Source organism: Neltuma alba, unplaced genomic scaffold (genome assembly GCF_004799145.2).
Source record: "Neltuma alba isolate B1F8T4 unplaced genomic scaffold, ASM479914v2 tig00011999_pilon, whole genome shotgun sequence".
Taxonomy (NCBI): domain Eukaryota; kingdom Viridiplantae; phylum Streptophyta; class Magnoliopsida; order Fabales; family Fabaceae; genus Neltuma; species Neltuma alba.
In genome coordinates this window covers 15,115-35,152 of record NW_021636572.1, presented here as the reverse complement: position 1 = coordinate 35,152, position 20,038 = coordinate 15,115, and the positions used below count along the sequence as shown (strand labels likewise).

At 34.5% G+C, this 20,038-nt stretch overlaps 1 protein-coding gene across 2 annotated transcripts; it reads right to left on the bottom strand.

Annotated features, from left to right (window-relative positions):
- Window positions 1-6,473: 6,473 nt before the first annotated feature.
- Window positions 6,474-14,343, bottom strand: LOC114720784 (peroxisome biogenesis protein 6). Of its 2 annotated transcripts, none has more exons than XM_028906478.1 (16): window positions 13,940-14,343; window positions 12,865-13,485; window positions 12,533-12,776; window positions 12,011-12,149; window positions 11,467-11,677; window positions 11,029-11,211; window positions 10,575-10,859; window positions 10,317-10,388; window positions 9,098-9,184; window positions 8,840-8,962; window positions 8,604-8,714; window positions 8,478-8,516; window positions 8,269-8,390; window positions 8,036-8,180; window positions 7,729-7,809; window positions 6,474-7,242 (listed from the first exon to the last, which is right to left on the bottom strand). In XM_028906478.1, the coding sequence occupies exons 1-16, from the start codon at window positions 14,216-14,218 to the stop codon at window positions 7,153-7,155; spliced, it is 2,832 nt and encodes a 943-aa protein (XP_028762311.1). In that variant the 5' UTR covers window positions 14,219-14,343; the 3' UTR covers window positions 6,474-7,152. The 2 variants fall into 2 exon arrangements, with proteins under 2 accessions (XP_028762311.1, XP_028762312.1); XM_028906479.1 differs by having other exon boundaries at window positions 11,494-11,677; window positions 13,940-14,342.
- Window positions 14,344-20,038: the final 5,695 nt, after the last annotated feature.

The window sequence follows — 20,038 nt, the reverse complement described above, 5'->3', positions numbered from 1 at the left end:
CCCCCCCAATCATATATCATGTTGACAGCTAAAATAATATGAGAAGGGATGCTGACCAATACTAAAACATAATTTCGTATAAATTTGTTCATAAGGTGATACTAAAATCAATATTGAATATTAGGTATTTTATAAAAAATGATAATAATGTGATATAAAGTGCATGAAAAATAGCCAATAAATATATTAGTTATTAATGATCGTTAATTATAATAAAATTTGTTATGATGATGATGATGATAATTAGATTGAGTAGAAATCGGACCAGGGATGGCAGTCCTTTTTTGTCATTCTTTTCACAAAAGTAGCTTACAAATATGGAAAGAAGAGATGGGACAAAAAAAAACTTGTAGACTATGGCTCCAACAATAGTTACATAAGTGATTGAATCATACACTTGATACAATTAAAATATTAAGGATATAATAGGAATATAAGTAACAATTATACAACGTCTAGTATCCATCATTTACGACTGCGGTATCTAATCCTATTCGCTTCCCTAGCTTTCGTCTCTCAGTTTCAGTGTCGGCTTAGCAGAGTGCTTTTATTGTTAGTGTTCTTTCTAATCTTTACGCATTTCATCGCTCCACCAAAAATTCCCTCTGCCCCTACTGTACTCCAGCTTGAGCCCTGGGATTTGACAGCGAATTTAAAAAACCACTTACAGACACTTTACACCCGATCAGTCCGGATTTCATTAAAATGTGCATAATATATTGTGCCATATGGGTCACTCAATCATACATCTGAAAATTGTTTATATAATTATATAATAGCTGATAATTTTATTAAATTATCTTTGAGCATTCTATTTATTTACGAAATAATATCTTGACACAACTCTTTTAATATTTTACTCGTGAAAAAATTTATGGTGTTATTTAAAAATAGCTTCCAAGTCGTACTGTGAAGGTTTGAATGTGTCTTGGCGCGTGGTCCACCAACGGCATGAATAGAACGTATAAAAATTATCAACCCAGCTGTGCTCACTCCGGATCATGTCCGGCAATTATCGTGTTTTACTGAGGATCCACATTCCCTCTTCATCGGGTGGATTCCCAAGCGACAGAGTTTGGGGGAATGAGTCCTTTTTTAACCTCATTAACAAGTTGGATAATATCGTTAACAATAGATTTTTCTTAAAATAAAAGAGTGATTTTTTCACAACTTTAGTAATGTTGTTAACAAATCGTATGATAATATTAACAATTTACATAATATCATGTATTGAGTGATCTGAAAACTTTTTACACTTCAAAATACTAGTTATGACATCATAAATAGAAAATTTTACAACTCCTATAATAAAGTTAATAAGTTTTTTTAATCATAGTAACAACTCACATAACGTCATTAAATCAAAAAGATTTTTTTGACTTGAAAATGTGATGTTTATACAAGAAGAGGCCAATCCATATCCTTATCCTTGATAGCATAACAATAAAACCACTGCGAAGCTGGGTGATTCCTACCTATTGGGCCAGAAAAAAAAGGGCTTGCTTGTCATGTTTCCGGGTCCTATAGGGACAGGCCCCAATGGATTAAACGTTAGATGCCCTGTCCTTGATCGTGGGTGAGCCCGACCCTTTCCTAAAATTTCTTCAACTAAAAAAAAAAACAATAAAACCACTGCAATGTACATAGGCACCCACGAAGAAGTACAAGAGAGATTACAGTCATCACTGTCTGAAGCACCAAACACTTTCTTTGCCACACGCAGATCCCATGACTTTTGATCATGCGCAAAACATCATTATAATGTAATCAGGTTGATGAAAATCAAAGCCTTCGTATATGGAAGTCAGGAAAAATGTGAATGCCATCTAACAAGACATTCCCAACAAAATTAAAGACCCTGTGATAAATGAGGTCATCACCAAGCCTTTCCATTCTATCATGTTGCGCTGACCGGCCACTGCTTGCCAGGAGCATGGATATAATGGAGGAAAATGACAAGAATATAATCATAATGGAAATGACTCCATAATTATCTTTTCGGTTCAAACAATAATTATACCATCTGATGTCAATATCACAATCCTCGGCGCATTTCATATAAAAAATGTTACAAAAGATCGCGTCACGGCATGTGGACAACACTTCAAGGAACCAGATTAGACACCCATCGGCAGAACACGAGGATTCATGACTCACTTGCATTAACCAAACACCTCTCTTAGCTACCAAACCCTATTCTGTACCAATTGATTATTTTCCTCCTCTCAAACAATGTCACTGCAATACTCGTAGACAAAACCAACTAAAAAGAATTCTTAGAAATCCTTACCTCCGTCTATGGCAGTTCTCATAGATGGTGATACCTCATATTTCGACTCGGAGCACGATGGTTTCACGGCCTCCCTCCTCGTCTTTTTCCTCTTCAGCTACACACAAAACCGATGCCTCCCTCCTCTCTTTTCCCCTCTTCAGGTAGACGCGAAACCCAGGCCTCCCTCTTCCTTTTATTTTTCCTTAAAGCTCCTCCTCCATACAGACCCTTTAAGATGTACAATCAATAATCAATAAATATAATTTGAAAGAAGGAATAAAGTGTATTATAGTTTTATATTTAAAATCAAATTTAATTCCCAACTAATTTTTTATTAGGAGCCAAATGTAATATAATTTACTTAACTTACTCATTATATTTTTAGCTCAAAATTCAAGCGAAAAATTGGGGATCAAACAAAAAATTACCTGTTAATTCAAAATCTCAAAAATAGTATTTTGGTATGAATTAAATTAAATTGGGATCCCCTTGTTGGCTGCCTCGTGAACCAAACATTATCTGCTGTTGAAGAGTTCGTTAAAAACCTCTATTTCAGGAGGCTGCCATTGATGAGAAAAGTAAGATTGGGCAAAGATTAAATTGGGTAATGTGATTTATATTTGGATTGAATTTTGTAGAAGTTAAATTGGTAAAAAATGAAAAGGACAAATGTTGAGAAGTGTTAGCTATGTGAAGCACACAGCCACCCCATTGGCACGATTAGATACAACCATAAGTAAGGAAGAAGCAGCTTTTGAAAAAATCAGATTCGAGCCAACTTTTGGTCCTTAAATCATACTCATGGACTAAAAGCTCAGCCAAACACTTAAACACTATAAAAGTCACTTATTTTGGATCCAACGTGGATCCCAACACACACTAAGCTATCTGGCCTTCTTTCAGTCAAGTAGTTTGTATTTTTTTAAAAAAAAAATTCGTTAAAAAATGTAGTCTTTCACGTTTTAAATACAAGGCAATTCAAAAGTTCCCCTTTCATCTAATTTGAAAGTATCTCTCAATTCCAAAAAGGATATTATCCCCAATTCCCAATATTTTCTTAGAATTACAATAATATAAATATGCATTATTTATAATAAGCTCAAAAAATTATAAATTAAAGTATATCTTTTAGTGAAAACTAGATTGTCAATCTCATGTTTTATACTCTGTATCAAGTTTAGCTTTTCTTATCGATTATGACAAGATTATTGCCCTGAAGACTTGCTACTTGTTCACTAAACCACAAATTGCAAGTCCATAATAGGCAAGAATTCAAAAGATACAGTATATAATTATATATAGTGTTTATTATTCTACTGAGAATCAATATTGTATGATAAATACTTTAATTCTGTAATAATTAAAATTTGTTACATAATTAAAAATTTCCACCTTGATTTCATGTGTGTTATATGAAGGGGGTGGCATGCATTATTTAGAATAAGATGAGTGAACTAAACCAAAAAATTTAAAATTAATTTGAATTTAAATTAAATTTGAAATGATTTCTTTAAACTTTAATATTGATTTGCTTCATTTTATTGCGAAAAAAGTATTAGCTGGCAAAAAAAAGGACTTAAATAAAAAATTTTATAATTTGATTTCGAAACAGAGTGTATATTAGATATAAAACCGATAGGAGATAAACGATAGATGAGATACCTTTGAACAGCATATTAGAGGTATTATGTGACATGACGATAAGATCGCGCTTACTTCTTTCAAACAACGTTTATATTTATAATAAACATATTTTTTAAAAAAATTATCAATAGGACAATGATATTTTTAGTAAAAAAATTGATATTTTAATAATAAAAAGCAGATAAAATAGAATCATTAATGTTCTTAATAGATAAAAGAATGAATATACTAAAAATATTTATCGCCAAAAATGTCTATCTATAAAAATATGTTGATTTCTTTTTGCATCTCAGTTGAAATTTGGTCATTTGAAAAAAAAGATTTGATAAAAAAGATCACTTCAGTTGAAATTCAAAGTGACACAAAAATAAAATTAATTAATTGATATGTAGTATGTAATACCTCCGGTCCTAATTATAAGAGCCAGTTGAGTAATTTGAGGAGATTAAGGAAGTAAGTTGAGTTAGTTATATGTTTAAAATAGGTGTTGTCTTTTCTAAAATATCTTTGCTGATCAAGTGTATTGACTAGAACTATCATTGTTAGAAGGGCTACTTTGAAAAAAAAAAGTATAAATATAAGAGACAAAGTGGATTGGGATCTTATATTTAGGACCAAAATAAAAGTTAAATAGGGTCTTATATTAAGAACCGGAGGTAGTATTAATTTAATAGCAGGTATATATATACACGCACTACATAGCCCAACCGCAAACTTAACCCTCCATGAACCCCAAATCCTAAGGCTCATCAGTCTCATTAACCACAAGCTCATGATGCCTTCCCTGGATGCAAAACTGAGTCACATACACGCTACAGCCTCAAATGGCAGCATTATTCCTTTCCTTTCATTCCTCTCCATGTTTTTGAAGAAATTTTACTAAGACTAGACACTCAAACCTTATTTCAAACTCTCACTCGCCTCTGCTATGGCAGCCAGCCACTATGGTGGAAATTCCTTCCAGATCCTTCATTCTTTAATCTGTTGTTTCCTGAAACTACTATTCCTTCTTCTCTGTCTTGTATTTTTCTCTCTCTTTTCCTGACTTTTGAGGAATTTTAGCGCATGTTTGGATTAACGTTTTCAACAAAAAACGTGCATTGGAATGATGCAAACTCACATTACTAGCAGATAAATGTTCAAACAAATGTTTGAGTGAGCGTTTTTGCAAATGAATTTTTGAGTAAAAAGATAGCCTAACGCTAAAACTAATTTTTTGAGTTTTTGCTGTCACAAACGTGGAGAGAGAAAAGATGGTAATAAAAAAGACAAAATTACTCCTAACAAACCCAATAATTTATACTACATATTCTTAATATAAAAGTTAGATAACTAATTTGAAGATATTAATAAAATTAATTAATTTAATTATTTGGAATAAATTGATGTTGTTTTACCTAAAATATTCTTGTTAATCATGTGCATTAAAACTACCTATTAATAAAAACTCCTTAATATGTATAATCACTAAAAGGATTATTTGGGAACAAAATAAATAAATATTTTAAAATTTCACAAATAAAATATTTTTATTTTATCATAATAATTTTAGGTATTATTTTAAGCAATTATCACATTAAAAACATAAAATATCAAACACTACTATTCGATAAAGTCTATGCCTTTTTTAGTCATTTTACAACTAAACTCACTTTTCTATTAATCATCCAAATAATTTTAACTTTTTCAACTGATTTTTTATAAGCACCTATCCAAACATAAATCGCATTATACTGACTGACCTTTACTCTAACTTCAATTACAAAAATCAGTTAGTATAGAAGTCAGTTTTATCTACCGTCAATCTAAACACACTTTTAGTTTTTCATCGTTACAGTGGAAATTGTTCCGTGGGATTTTGTCTCATGTCAGGATCTTGGTCTAAGTTGTTTTAGGTTGACTCAATAATGAAGTTAACCTTCAGGACGAACTGTGCGCATTTCCGCGTCCCCATCCCCTGAACACCCTAACTATTTCTTGGACGCGTCTTGGACCACCATAAAGGTTTTCGATAGCACTTGTTACATTTTTTAAATAAAATATAATCCGTTCAGAACTAAAGCAGAGTTGAAAGATCATAACATTGGATTGAGTACTCATCTTTTGGCATATTCACTCTAGATTTAAGTTATTCATGTTATACGGTATTTTTTAACTTTTTATTTTTTATCAACAAATCAGAAGTTACTGGGTAATATAATTTATTAAGAATTAAAGTTAAACTTATTTAGCTTAAAATTCAGACAATAAATAGAAAACCAACACCATCAACTCCAGACGCGCAAAATAGCTTGCAAAAGAGTAAAACCAATCGACCTTTTCTATTTGGATTCGAGATTCCCTTTGTGGCCTGCCTCCTAAGCCACACAACCTTGCCGTCGAAAAGTTTGTTAAAAACTTTTTGGAAAAAAGCGAGGTTTAAAAAAAAATATTTCTTTTTTTTTATAGGAAAATATGTAGTCTTCTCCGTTTTAAATACAAGACAATATAAAAGCGCCCCTTCGTCATTCGCACGTACCCCACAATGAAGGCCAAAAAAAAAATGTATCTCTCAAAATCCGAAAAGGATTATCCTCGATTCCCAGTATTTTCATACAATTAAAACAATTAATTCCTACACATATTCGATGTAAATCAATAATTCATGTCCCAATGAGCCCAAAGCCGAAAGTAGTGGTTGCAGTACTGCATCAAGCCATCAACAAAAGGACAAAAGAAAAGTGGGGAATTGAAAAAGAAAAAGGAAGGATAGATGTATCCACTGGTTGACCAATAAGAAAGCGGCATAGGCCACGAGGTTTCGTTCACCTGACTGGAAAATTCATGCCTGGGGTCCCTTGAAAGGGACGGACAATCATATCCACCCATTGAATAATGAACAGTTTGCCTAAAAAGCAGTGGAATACGCATTACTCTTCCAAAACTAACGGGCCAGAATATGCCTCACGAGTTGCGCTTCAAACCTTCAAATGAAGTAAGAAGGGTGACACACTGAAGAGGATTGGAATCGCCCACGTGACGCGCGCCCTGCATGGATATCGTGAAGGTATGTCCAAAATATGTACAAGAAAAGACAGGAATATTCCTTCTTTTGGTGGGAACACATGACCAATGCTAAAGTAGCAATATGCATAATTACATTTTCTTTTTCTATTTTTCATTGAAAAATCGACCGTTCATATTTATTATTGTTATTGATTTGTTTTTGCAGGAAAACGAATAATACAAGAGTAGGATTATTTTGATGCGCCTTCAAACTGATCTCTCAGCTGCTCGTACTTTTTAAGCTCAGCCATGGACAGAGAAGGCGTCAGCTCCACCAAGACCTGCAAATCAGAAAATGGCAGTCAAAAGAACAACCGTACAATATAGAGCTTGGCCTTAAAATCAAGAGTTGTAAAATTTTAGCATGTTTCCATTCCCAACATGTATGATAGGCAGTGGAGAGACTATCCTGTCAGTAACTGCGTATTCCCAGAGGACGTTGAAATTCCAGACTGACAATCATTGACAGGCATTTGACTTGCTCTCATTCAGATAAGAAAGCTCACTGCACCTGGTGCTGACGGGAATGGCGTAGGATGGGGTCGAGGTATATATAGACAATATGTGGTATCACATTAAACTTGGTGAGTAATGCAGGCAACTTTCCCACTAAATTTGATTGATTACAGACATTTCAATCACGTTAAAATATAGTGCCAAGAAACTTTTTCTCTCATGACATTATTGGCCATTTAAAGGCCCAAAGCCAAGTAACTTTACGATCCCTACTGAGGGGCCCAGAATTAAAGCCAACAAGAGCAAGTTACCTGGACAAAATCACTGTATTCAACAACAACAGAGTCTGCTTCATCATCTTTACAGGAAGACTCCGGATCTGCACTTAAAACCTAGAAGAAGGCAGCAAGGATTAGCACCTCCTAAAGCACAGATTAATAATTCAAAATCAAAAGAATATTTAGGTCTCCCAATAATTTCCCTGCTCGCCAGGGTAAATAGACAACTGATTTTCTCTCTATAAAATTGACAGTTCCATCATCTCAACTGCCATAACAGGCCTAATGTCAAAATGCAAATGACGCAAGTAGCAGTTATCACCATTTAGGCCACACTTACCTTGCGTTTCGCAGCCTGAAACCATGCATCTGCACACAAGGCATACATGTCTGCACCAGTAAAGTTTGGTGGACACTTCTTAGCTATTGAGTAAAGTGACACGTCTTCAGACAATTTAAACTTTCTGGTGAGTGCTTTAAGGACCCTGGGAATATTAACAATTGAGGTGAACACGGGCATCCTACATACAACAAACACATCATGACAACGATAGAAAAAGAAGAAAAACTTACCTCTCTCTGTAAGATGCATCCGAGTTTACTCCAACATACAGCAGTTTATCAAATCTGCCCGGGCGTAAAAGTGCAGGGTCTATCAAGTCCGGCCTGTTACTTGCACCTATGATAAAGAGATCCTAAAGGAAACAAAAGAGGTTCCACGTGTCAGAAGCAAAGTAGTTAATGTAATATTTTATAACAATGCATCTCCATGCCATAAAAACCTGTGCAGAATCATTGAGGCCATCAATCTCTGCCAGCATCTGATGTAAAAGGAAAATTTACCACATTAGGAAACCCAAAGAAAGAATGCATGAACACAACGGTCTTCCTCAGAAAAATAAAATCACCTGAGAAACCACTCGGTCCATAACACCCCCAGAATCCCCAGAAGCACCCCGAGCTGGAGCAAGAGAATCAAGCTCATCGAAGAAGATAACACAGGGTCGTGATGATCTGGCCTGTAATGTGCATAATATTTGATGATCACAAAATTGGATAATGAAAATTGCCCCCACCCCTTCCAAATTCTTAAATTTCCTACAGCTTCAGAATTCTTTAGACCCAAGTAAGAAAAGCACTATACCTTCTGGAAAGTGTCTCGCACATTCTTCTCAGACTCTCCAATGTACATGTTGATCAGCTCAGGCCCTTTTACACTAAGAAAATTTAAGGAACATTCAGTAGCAACAGCTTTGGCTAATAACGTCTACAATCCAAAGGAAGAGCAAGAAAATTAGGAGACAAACTTCAGTTAGAATTAAAATAGCAGATAAATTGCCTAAAAAAAAAAAAAAAGCAGATAAAAAGGCCAAGTAGGGACTGTTGACGCTCTGTAACTTACTTTGCCAGTTCCTGGGGGACCATACAGAAGAACACCAGACCGCTTACGTAATCCAGATGAAAACAGATCCTTATGCAGGAGAGGCAACTGAAATGTAAAGCACAAAATGAAATATTTAGAAACAATAGCCTGTCAATTGTCAACAATTTTGCCATGCTTTCGTCTCTATATAATATAACTAAAAAAAAAACTATTCATGAGCAATGAACAGGTGATTTATTTTTCAAACTCCATACAATGTATGAGATTCACATTAGTTTAAAATATAAAAAATCTGTACATCTTTCACTGTTCATTAGCCAAGAGCAATATCACTTTTTCCCATAATATATTATTCACAAGCCACATGAACAATGTGGTTTGCATTGGACTTTGTGCTTCTCTTTTTTCTATTATCACCACTAGTGTCATTCTTTCTTTTCTCTCCACTTTTTTGCCATTTCAAATTTGAATTTTGAATTTCCTGCCTGAACTTTTTTTCAAATAAATAAATTCTTCAATCAAAAAGTTTCTACCGGTTTATTATTTATCCCATGCATTGCATGGGGAAAATCTAATTAAAGATAAGCAATAAAATAGAGAAGAAACAAACTTAATAAATTAAAATTAAAATAACTTGAAGGAGAAGAGGACTATGTGTCATCTCCATTTAGACAATGTCATACACCAACATTGATAACACCTTAACTTCTTCTAGCATTTCTAAGAGGTTCTCATTATTCTACTCAATCCTGGACCGATGCTGGCATTACCATCAATAAACATCTACTGGCCTAGGGCAGTACAGCTAGCCTGTGCTTACAATGTCTAGATAGTCAAAAGAATGCATTACTCTTCCAGCCATATCTAATCTTCAATTTCTCTGAATACTCAAGCTGACAATTAATCAGTAGTTGAGGGTCACATAATTAAGTCCACATTCTAGAATCCTTGACTTCAGACGAGGGATATCAATACTCCAACAATTTCACATCAAATCTGACTTAGTTGACATACATGCAACAGGAAAGACAACATCCTAACATGTCATGAACTGTTAAATAGGAAATATCTCTAAAATCTCCAGTTAGTATCTCTTGATTATAAATAGAACTTCAGTTACAAGGCTGATACCAAATCAGACAAAATTTTTATCTGCTAGTGATTTAACAGAGATGTAAAAAAAGTTTTACAGGCAATATGTGACTATGAAAACAGTTATGCTGGACAAGTGACTCACCTGAACAGTATCCAGTATGGATTTTTTCACGTCTTCAAGCCCACCAACATCTTCCCATTTGACATCTGGAACCTGAGAGACAAAAATTCAATCTCAGATTTCCTGCATTGAGGAGCATAGTCTCAAAAAAGATCATGTTAATTGCTATTTGTATATGTTTCTTTGCAACAATAACAGCGGCATTTCTGATCCAGGTTTCTAGCACTGATCAATGCAGATGAGAAAAACAATCATGGAAAGCTGGTTCACTTAATGTACCTTTGGAGCACCCAATGCAGCGGCATTTCTTTTCTTTGATCGTTCCAAAACTTTTGCCAAGTGTTCTTTGCCTTGAACCTCTGGTGAAACTCTCCAGTGGTTACTGTCCCGGATCACTTCAGAACTAGAAGAATTATCAATATCCCCAGGCCTGGCTTTGTCTACAGCATCAGAACTCCCGGGAAATAAGTTGGCACCAACATCAGCAATCAAAGCACACATGTCTCTGGGCATGAAACCAGATGTCTGCCCAACTATTTCTTTTACAAAACTCTCAGCATCAGTCTGCAAGAAGCAATGGTCTGATTGGTCAAAATCAACAGTAATAATCAAATAACACCAACCTATTGTCGAGTCCCATCTTTTGACTTGAAAAGAGGGCTTTTCCAAGAATAATCAATGTCTCAAATGCGTTAAACTACACAAACAAGATACAGCTCCATTTTTCACTTACAATAGAGAGGACACTTTGCAGTGACTGAGATAGCATTTCAGCTCTTTGCTCTTCAGTCAAAGGCCCCATTTTTATTTCATGGCTGAAGCAGCGTCGGATAGTCGAAGGCAGACCTTCTGAACTAGCAGCAGCTGCAATCAACAGGATCTGATGCCCACTTCTATTTTCAGCACTCTTCTCAACCTTCACCAGCACGTTGTGAAAGTTAATATCTTTAAAACTATGTTTGTTTAAAAAAAACAATCACAATCCTGTCAGTATTTCCATTCTTGATTTGGATTTATTACTTCACTGGACCAGTGGAAAAAGACGTATGCAAGGATTTATACATGTACTTAAAAATTGTATTTCCTAGACCTTCAAAGATATTATGCTAGGAGGACAGTTTCTGCAGGACAATTGGGAAAATATATAGGTAAAATTATGGACTAAACAGACCATGGATATGCCACCATTTGATCTTACAAATTCACCATTTGATTTCTCATGGGAGTATATGCCACCATCTTTACGAGTTGGCTCTGTGAATTTCTTAAGAATTGATGCAATTTCAGATGTATTGCCTCTTTGATCATTTATTGGACCCTCAAGGGCTTGCATGTCTCGAAAAACTTCAAAATGATGGAGAAGAAGTATAGTTGGTGAGTATCTGTAAAAATATCATACACTAAGTGCGGGAATCAAACTTTACAGATAACACAAAAACCAGTGAAGTCAATTTCTCAAATCCAGACATAACCTAATAATTTAGTTCATGGCCCAAGCAAGGCCAGAAATCTCACAAACAAGTCTAAATCGGAGAAAGGATTTTGTGCGTGTGTGAATTAAAAAGAAGACATGTGTTTGTTATCCTGAAAAGAACAACCAGTGAAAAGACAATGGTAAAGTATATGTTTCTCATCAAAACATACATAGGAAATGCTTGGGAATGTAACTTCAAAACAAATTGCTTTCCTATATCCATAATGTTCAAAATATATACCTTTGAGCTGTCTTGAAAGCCTGAACTAGAGCGACAGATGTGTTCCTCTCTGATACTGTTAAATCATGGCAATTATATTCCACCACATGCAGGCCTAATCGACGAGCAACATATCTAACAACAGTCCGCTTTCCACAACCTGCATCATCATGCAATCAAGAATACAAAATGCACCACCAATGCATTTCAAAGTAACCGTTCAAGTGATGTTTTCTACAGAAACCAATCAATCAATATATTATCAATAAATAAATGAACAACTGAATTAATTGCATGTCAATACCACAAAGTGCATAGTTATGCGATCAGGAACCAATGCAATACAAGATAACCATTTAAGTGATATTTTCTCATGAAACTCATCAACACAATATATATTATCCAAAAAAAAAAAATAGCACAAAAAATATCACTTGCTAATACCAAACACAAATCTTTTTACAGGAGATAAACTGGCATTGACAGGAAGAGAATCAGTTACAAGTTTTTGTAGAAAACAAAACGGGGCAATCTAGAACACACCTGCTAAGCCATACAATAGAACTGAAACTCTGAATTTTAAAGAAAGTGCTGATGGACAGAAAGCTGGTGTAAGTACAGAAGCCAAAATTTTTACTGTGTCCCCTTGTAAAGGCACAGGTTCTTCTGGTCCAGCAATTAACGAATCTGGTGGAAGGGCAGAAGAGGAGCTCCCTCCCAGCACCAAAGCAGTTGAAGCTCGATTGACACGAAGAATTGGTTCGTCTGATGGTTCCATAGCAACGACCTGAAGATATAAGTTACATTCCAATAGTAACCTGAAACACATTGCGGTAGGTCTTGAGCATTTATAGTAAAGAAATAAATAGATTTACCTTGAAATAGATAAGACTTTCATTTTTCTTTTGTGATTTCCGGTTGCAAGGAATACATGCAAAGGAATTGCAGTTCCAATTTATGCTGATGCTGAAAATATCTCCTTTTGCCAAATATCTATCCACTTGAAAATATTTTTGTAATGCTAAATCAATCATATTTTGGCGGTCTTCTGATTCAATAGACGAACTTCCTCTGAGGGTTTCAAGGGTACCACATTCTGGTATCTTCACAAAAGAAACCCTTAGATGCGATGCACACCTAGGCGCTTGAACCAAAGGTACAAATTCTATATCAATGACAGAAGTCTCAGTGCTTTTTGAAGTAGCCTCATCATCACCTTTTGGATTAAAATAAGATGCTAATACCTCTTCCTCTTGTTGTAGGATGGACTCTAAGCATGTTATGTGCAAATTGAGGTTGAAAGCTAAGAGAGGAGATATATAAGCGACTTCATCATCTACTGTGTCGCCGTGAGGGAAAGCACAAGAAGGAAATACAAGCATTATATGGGCAGAGGGCAGTTTAACATCAGATGTGCACTCATCACTGCCAGGAGGATCTAGGGCAACGACCTGAGCAATTCTCTGTATGTTCATCTCAACATTCTTCACGAGCACCTTGCATAAGGGAAAAAGATGTATTAATATTTGCACTTCAATTTATGAGGAATGGAATGGGCAAACTTGAAAAGTTTCCTGCAGTTTCACATTGGATGTCTTCTCTGAATTGTTCAATAGCGCATAATTTTTATACAGATAACAGAAAATCAATTCCCATCTCCGTATAAAATTTTACAACATAAACATAGAATCATCTGCTATGGAACGCACTTGGATTATTTCTTTGAGTGTGATAGAGCAGTCTCATCACTTTCATATATTATGCTATCTTTGTTTAGGAAACAAATTCCCAAGAAGCAAACTACTCAAGCGGGCTTATATATTAGCTCAATTATTTAACTTCAATTTGAGGTTCTATACTGCACGTGATTGGAGTTTCAAATCGGCACCCACTGAAAAGGACTCAAAAATGGGAGAAAGAAATACTAAGGACGTCATCCAGGATAATTACCAGCGAACCCGAGGTTATAGAAAGCCTTCTCAAACGCGAAGTTGATAGGCCGACCGACGCAGAATAGTCAAGAGCATCCGATTGAGGTTCTGGTCTCTCGTTTTCACCCTCTGAGAGTCGGAGAATCCCCACAGGTAACCGCAAATTCCCGGGAGAGCCGTCATCGAAGAGCTTGTCTCCAGCTCCAGTGTTTGCTTCTCCACCTTGTGACGAGCTGAGCACAGAATTGATGAGCAATTTGGTGGAAGCGAGTACCAGAGGTTTCCTCCTTCCCGCCATTTGACAATGCTTCAAATCATAAACCACTAAAAGAAACCCTAAGTTGCTCAATTCATATGCACAGTTAGAGAGATCGAACTTGCGCTCTGTCTCAACTCAAACGATGCAGGTGACGTTGTTCTCGGTTCGCTGACTCTGACGCCATTTTTCATTTGGCGGATTTTACCGTTGCGCGGGTGAGTTGTTAGTATCTGGGTAAAGTCGTGGCGCATTATTCACTAAACCCGGGACCACAGCGAGTTCAGGGTACGCCGCAGATTAACGAAATGAGGCTAATATCCCCCCTCTCTTTTCAAATATTATTATGGTAACTACTGCTTCTTTCGCGTATTACAAGTTGGTAAAAACATAATTAAGGTTTTGTTTGGTTGGAGGAAAAGGGAAGGGAAGGGAAGGGATATTTCTTGTTTGGCTTATAATAGGAGGGAAGGGAAGGTAATTATAAATTGACAAATATGCCCCTATCTCTATATTTATACTGTTTTATTCTATTATTACAATATTTATATCAAAATTATTATTTTTTAATTTATCAATTTCAAAGAAATCCATTACCTCACTTACATGTGATAAAAAATTATGATAAAACTAAAAAAAATTAGAAAATATTATGCGATATGTATATATTATATAATTATAATACACACATTATGATATGTGTATATATATATTTTTTTTTGATAAACATGATATGTATATATTAATATGTATGCATGTTTGTAACCTATCTGAGATTATAATACACATGCTATGATATATAATTATAATATACACATGTTATGATATGTATATGTTAATATATATTATATGTATATATTATATAATTATAATATTATATTATCATTATCAAATATTATTAGTGGCTAAAAAGAGAAAGAAGTGAAAAAAAGATTTCTAATAAAAGGAACAAACTTGGAATATTGAAAAGTTAGTATGGATAATTTAGTCAATATTAGACATAATATTTCTCTCCCCTCCAAAAAAACCCAAAATTTGGAGGAGCATAAAGAGGGGAGAGGGGCACTAAAAGATAAATTTCTTCCCTCCCCTCTCCTCTATTTTTTCCAACCAAACACACTTATCCCCTCCCCTCCCCTCCCCTCAACAACCCTCCAACCAAATAGAGCCTAAATGATATTACCTCATATTCTTAATATAAGAGTTTATTGACCAATTTAAGTGAATTAAAAAAATTAGATAAGTTAATTATGTAAAATAAATATATGTTGTTTTTCTTAAAACACTCTTACTAACCATATATATTAGCTAAAATTACCATTTGATGAAATATTTAACATGTACAGCTACTATAAAGAGTACTTTGAGAAAAAATGAATAAATATGATAAATAAAATAAAATAAAGTCATCTATTTATAACCAAATTAAATGTTAAACTAGTTCGGGTATATTAATAATCCACGCAATATAAACTTGATAGACCAATAGAAACGGCTCTGCAAGATTATTTGAATGATTGATATTTAATTTATTGATCGATCGGTTGGTTGGAAGGCTGTATGACTCGTTTCAAAGTCTTCACATACGCATATGAATCCAAATGAGTGGGAAGACTCCTTCCCTACCTGTGATCTCTAAAATTTCCTATTGACTATGTTTTTATTAGTCTTATAACGCATTAAAGTTGCCAAAACGTCATCAAGCGAAATTTTCTGTTGGCAAAAGGGGAAAAAGAGCAGGGGAAATTCTGTTTCGCAAGGCTAGTTATAGTGGCTGCTCAGTTCAAATTGCCCCTTATGAAGAAACCGCAAAAACCTTCCCGCACCAGTTGTCTACCTTTGTGAGGCAATACACGTGGGTTATGTTTAGTAGGAAGTATTAAAAATAAAAGATTGAGATTATAATTGCAATTAAAAAAATCTGTTAAAAAAGTGTTTAGTATAAAAGATTACTTGTTATATGGGATTAACCAAACTCATGTATGTGGAATTGAAGAATACCATAGAGGGAAATAGTATTTTCTAATCCCACCTTTATAGGTTTGCTCAATCCCATATAATAAGCAATAACTCATATTAAATATTATTTTAATTTTTTTAATTGCAATATTAATATCAATCTCTCATTTTCAATGTTTTATACCAAATGAGACCATAAAATACAATAACTAAGTAATGTTTTGGTTTTTTTTTTTTTTAAATTAGACAACCGGATCTTATATTAAAAACAGGAGATAGTTCTGTGCTTGAATAAAACTTCATATTCTTCGTAAATGTTTGAAGTTCAATGAATACGTCAACAAAAACTTAGTGCGAAACATCATTTCGATCCCACGCCGCACCTATCACTGGTTCAAAGATTTAAAAAAGAAGCAGCCTAGTTTTGGTCAAGAAGGGAAAGTCGTGCATTTGGTTTGCCCTCATCACGTATCTTCTTTGGACCTCAAGAATTAAAGGCGTTGTTGCTTTTCGTGGTTAGAATATTAAGTTTCTAACCCAAAAACAGTGTCCTTAACACAGCTTTGGGTTGAGCGTGCCATATTACCGTTGGCTTATCTCTGGGGCAACAGCCAAAACGTCGCCGTCGATTGTGTATCTTTATATGGTCCATTCATGATTATGTGTCTGTTAGCGTCATAAAAAATAAAACGTTTAGGCAGCCTCGTTAATGTCTTCTCTTGTTTTAATTGTTTGGCCACACATGTTACAGTGACAGACATGGTAAACCATATATGGAGATAAATAAATAAACTTCCATTATCGCTTTCTAATTTCTAATTGTCGCGCTCACTGAACAAGGGCTTTTCCTTTCCCCACTTTCAATCGTCAGGCGAAATTTAAGACGTCGTTGTTCTGATGACCCATTTTCCCTTGACCGCACTTGTTCTTCTATGGGTAAATGTTATAATTGCGCATATTGAGTTGGTATTTTATTGTAATGAAGGTAAAAACATTTGACAATACCAATGTTGCTGTGAAAGGAAAAGGAGGCTCAATTTCTATTTGAGAGAGAAGTTGAAATATGTATATGATGATTGGAATTTGTTTGAAGAAATTGGAATTCACTGTGTCAAGCCCTCGGAGGCAGAGGTAAATTGGAATAACCGTATGAAAATTCCACTGTAATGCATAAAATTCAAATTTCAAACAGCCAACTCGAACCCATATTGAAAGAATTGAGAGGTAAGTCTGGTTTGAAGCATTTGCCAACCTAGTAAATAATATCATCTTCTATCCTTAATATAAGAGCTGATTGATTAATTTAAATAAATTAAAAAAACTAGTTAAGTTAGTTGTTTGTTATAAATATATATTGTTTTTTGTAAGATATCTTTGCTAATCAAATGTATTGACTAGAACTAACATTATTACAAGAACTATATTAAAAAAATAGATAAATATAAGAAAAAAAGTGAATTGAGATCTTATATGTAGGATCAAAGTAAAAGTTCTCAAACAAACTCTTTTATTAAAGACCGGAGGTAGTATATAATGATAAGTGTAGATTGATTTCAATGATGACATGGAAATTGAAAGCAACATATGGAATCATGTATAATGGTGTTGAAATGAAATTATGGGTTTGCTTAAGGAAATGAAAATTTTTAAAAATTCATTATTTTAGAAAAAGGCTAAGGTGCATCTAACACACTCAAATACTTTTGGAGGTGCATCTAATATCCTAAAATATTTAGTGGTGCAATTTTACTCATAAAGTATTAAAAATGAAGCAGTGCACGCCCTTACCCAACTGAAACTTAACCACCGTTAAAACTTCACTGCTCATGTTCATCAGACCAAGTAACCTCACCGAAACTCCACTGTTCTTCACCTCTTTCACTGAACCAGGGGAGCACGAATAACCTCAGAAATAATATCATGCAATTCCCACCCCTATCATTGTTGGCTCCGTCGCTTCTCCTCCAACAAATCACTAACTCAAAAGTAACTGAAGTATTTGTGAGCTTCTTCAACTTTTAATTATTTTTATGAAATAATATAGTTTGCTCTCTCCCTCTCTCCCTCTTTCTCGCAGCTCTTCTCTCGACTTTCTTTGTTATCTCATATCTTGCAAATCTCAATCATGGTCTTCTTCCTGGGGTTTTCCTCTCCTCTCGCTTTAAGTCCAACCCCTTTTTGTATTTCTTTAATGGAACAAATCTTAGCAGAACAACACTTTCGTGGATTTCTAAATAATTTGCTTGGCTCTTCGATTCATCTTGAGATTTAAAAGCCAAATTTTTCCATCTCTTGCGTTTCTGATTTCTAGGTTATTTTGGTGATTGATTGTTTATCTTTTACCATTATTAGTAAAATGGATGGGTTTGGTGCTGGGAATGATATTCAAGATGCTCCCAAGTCCTAACCCATAGCATCTTAACTTAAGCAACTTGGAGATATACTTGCATGTTTGCTTCAGTTTTATTATTTTTGACATTAAGCAAGCGGTGGTTAAGTTTCAACTAACTTAGGCCGTGAATCGCTCTATTTTTAATATTTTAGGGGTAACATTACACTCCTAAATATTTTAGGATACCGGATGTACCTTCAAAAATATTTTGAGGTGTTAAGTACATCTTAACCCTTTTAGGAAAACTGAAATTAAAATATGAAATTAAAAAAATGGCCCCTGGATTGATATTTTCAAGGACCTTCAGAAATGCCTGTTTTGTCTACTTAACATAAGGGACTGCTTATCGATCATCTTTTATAAGCGAGACAACGAACTTTATGATTTTTTTTTTTCTTTTGAGACTAAGGCCTTTTCAACAAAGAGAGTCTCAAGTCTAGTTAGTAATCCGCTGCGGAGTGCTAGTAGTCATTGAATTTCGATTACAAGTTCATTGCATTTATTTTTACTTCAATTAAAAGTTAAATAACAAAAATAACAAATTCATGCCCGCTGATCTTTTATTTTTTTTTTTCCTATTTCATTGACTTCTGGGTTTGAATTTTTATGGTAAATTTCAATTTGAACAAAGAATTTCAACTGTTTTCCTCATGTCGCCACAATTAAAGTGTGTTGGAATTGAGGCAAGAACTTCCAATTTGCTTCGACCATTTGGGTACCAAGTTTAAATTAATTGCCATAAGTCAGAATCACGACCAGACATTCGAATTTCATCAGTAAATTCTAACCTACTTTCATCATATAAACCTTCATCTATATGACAGCAAATTGGAATTTCCTCATAAAAACTTGAACTTCGTTGCCACACATTTCAACTTTGGATATAAAATTCAAATTCACATAGGCACAACACCAACGCTGTTTTACTCTATTTTTTTCGCATTGGAACAAAGTAAATACGCAAATTGAAATCAAACACAAATACAACAAACCCAAGCAGCAAAATTACATATAATTTATATATATGCTTCATATGCACACACACGTATATATTCATTACAATAGTGAAATGCTATTGCAATCACCTAAAAGAAGTCTATAACTATGTGATTGCGCTACCCTACCATTTACAATTTACAAGTCAATTTACATCAGGTTGCTAAAAAAAATGATCAACTCTGGATTTAAACTTTATGCCATTTTTATTGTTAGCGTAATTAACACGTACAAAAGTTTGAATCGTTAGACAAGTTAACGAGGAACCAAAAGAAGCATCCACAACAAAATAATAGGACTAACTTCCCATCACATCAGCAAGCTCCGATCCTAACCGACGATGCTTTGGGTGCATTAAGAATCTTCTCAAAACAATTCAACAACTCAGATGAAACTATCTTCATATGGGTTGCATTAAGCTCATGAATACTTAGTCCTTCAACATTCATCAATTCAATGTAGAGGTCAGCACCTTCGACATCCATTTTGGCTTCACGCCTTTGACGTACAAGATG

Coding starts and splice junctions, on each gene's coding strand:
- LOC114720784 (XM_028906478.1), bottom strand. CDS start 14,218: ATGGCGGGAAGGAGGAAACCTCTGGTACTCGCTTCCACCAAATTGCTC. Junction 11,212..11,466: donor CAAATGGTGGCATATCCATG/GTCTGTTTAGTC, acceptor GTGCTGGTGAAG/GTTGAGAAGAGTGCTGAAAA. Junction 10,860..11,028: donor TGCAAAGTGTCCTCTCTATT/GTAAGTGAAAAA, acceptor TGCTTCTTGCAG/ACTGATGCTGAGAGTTTTGT.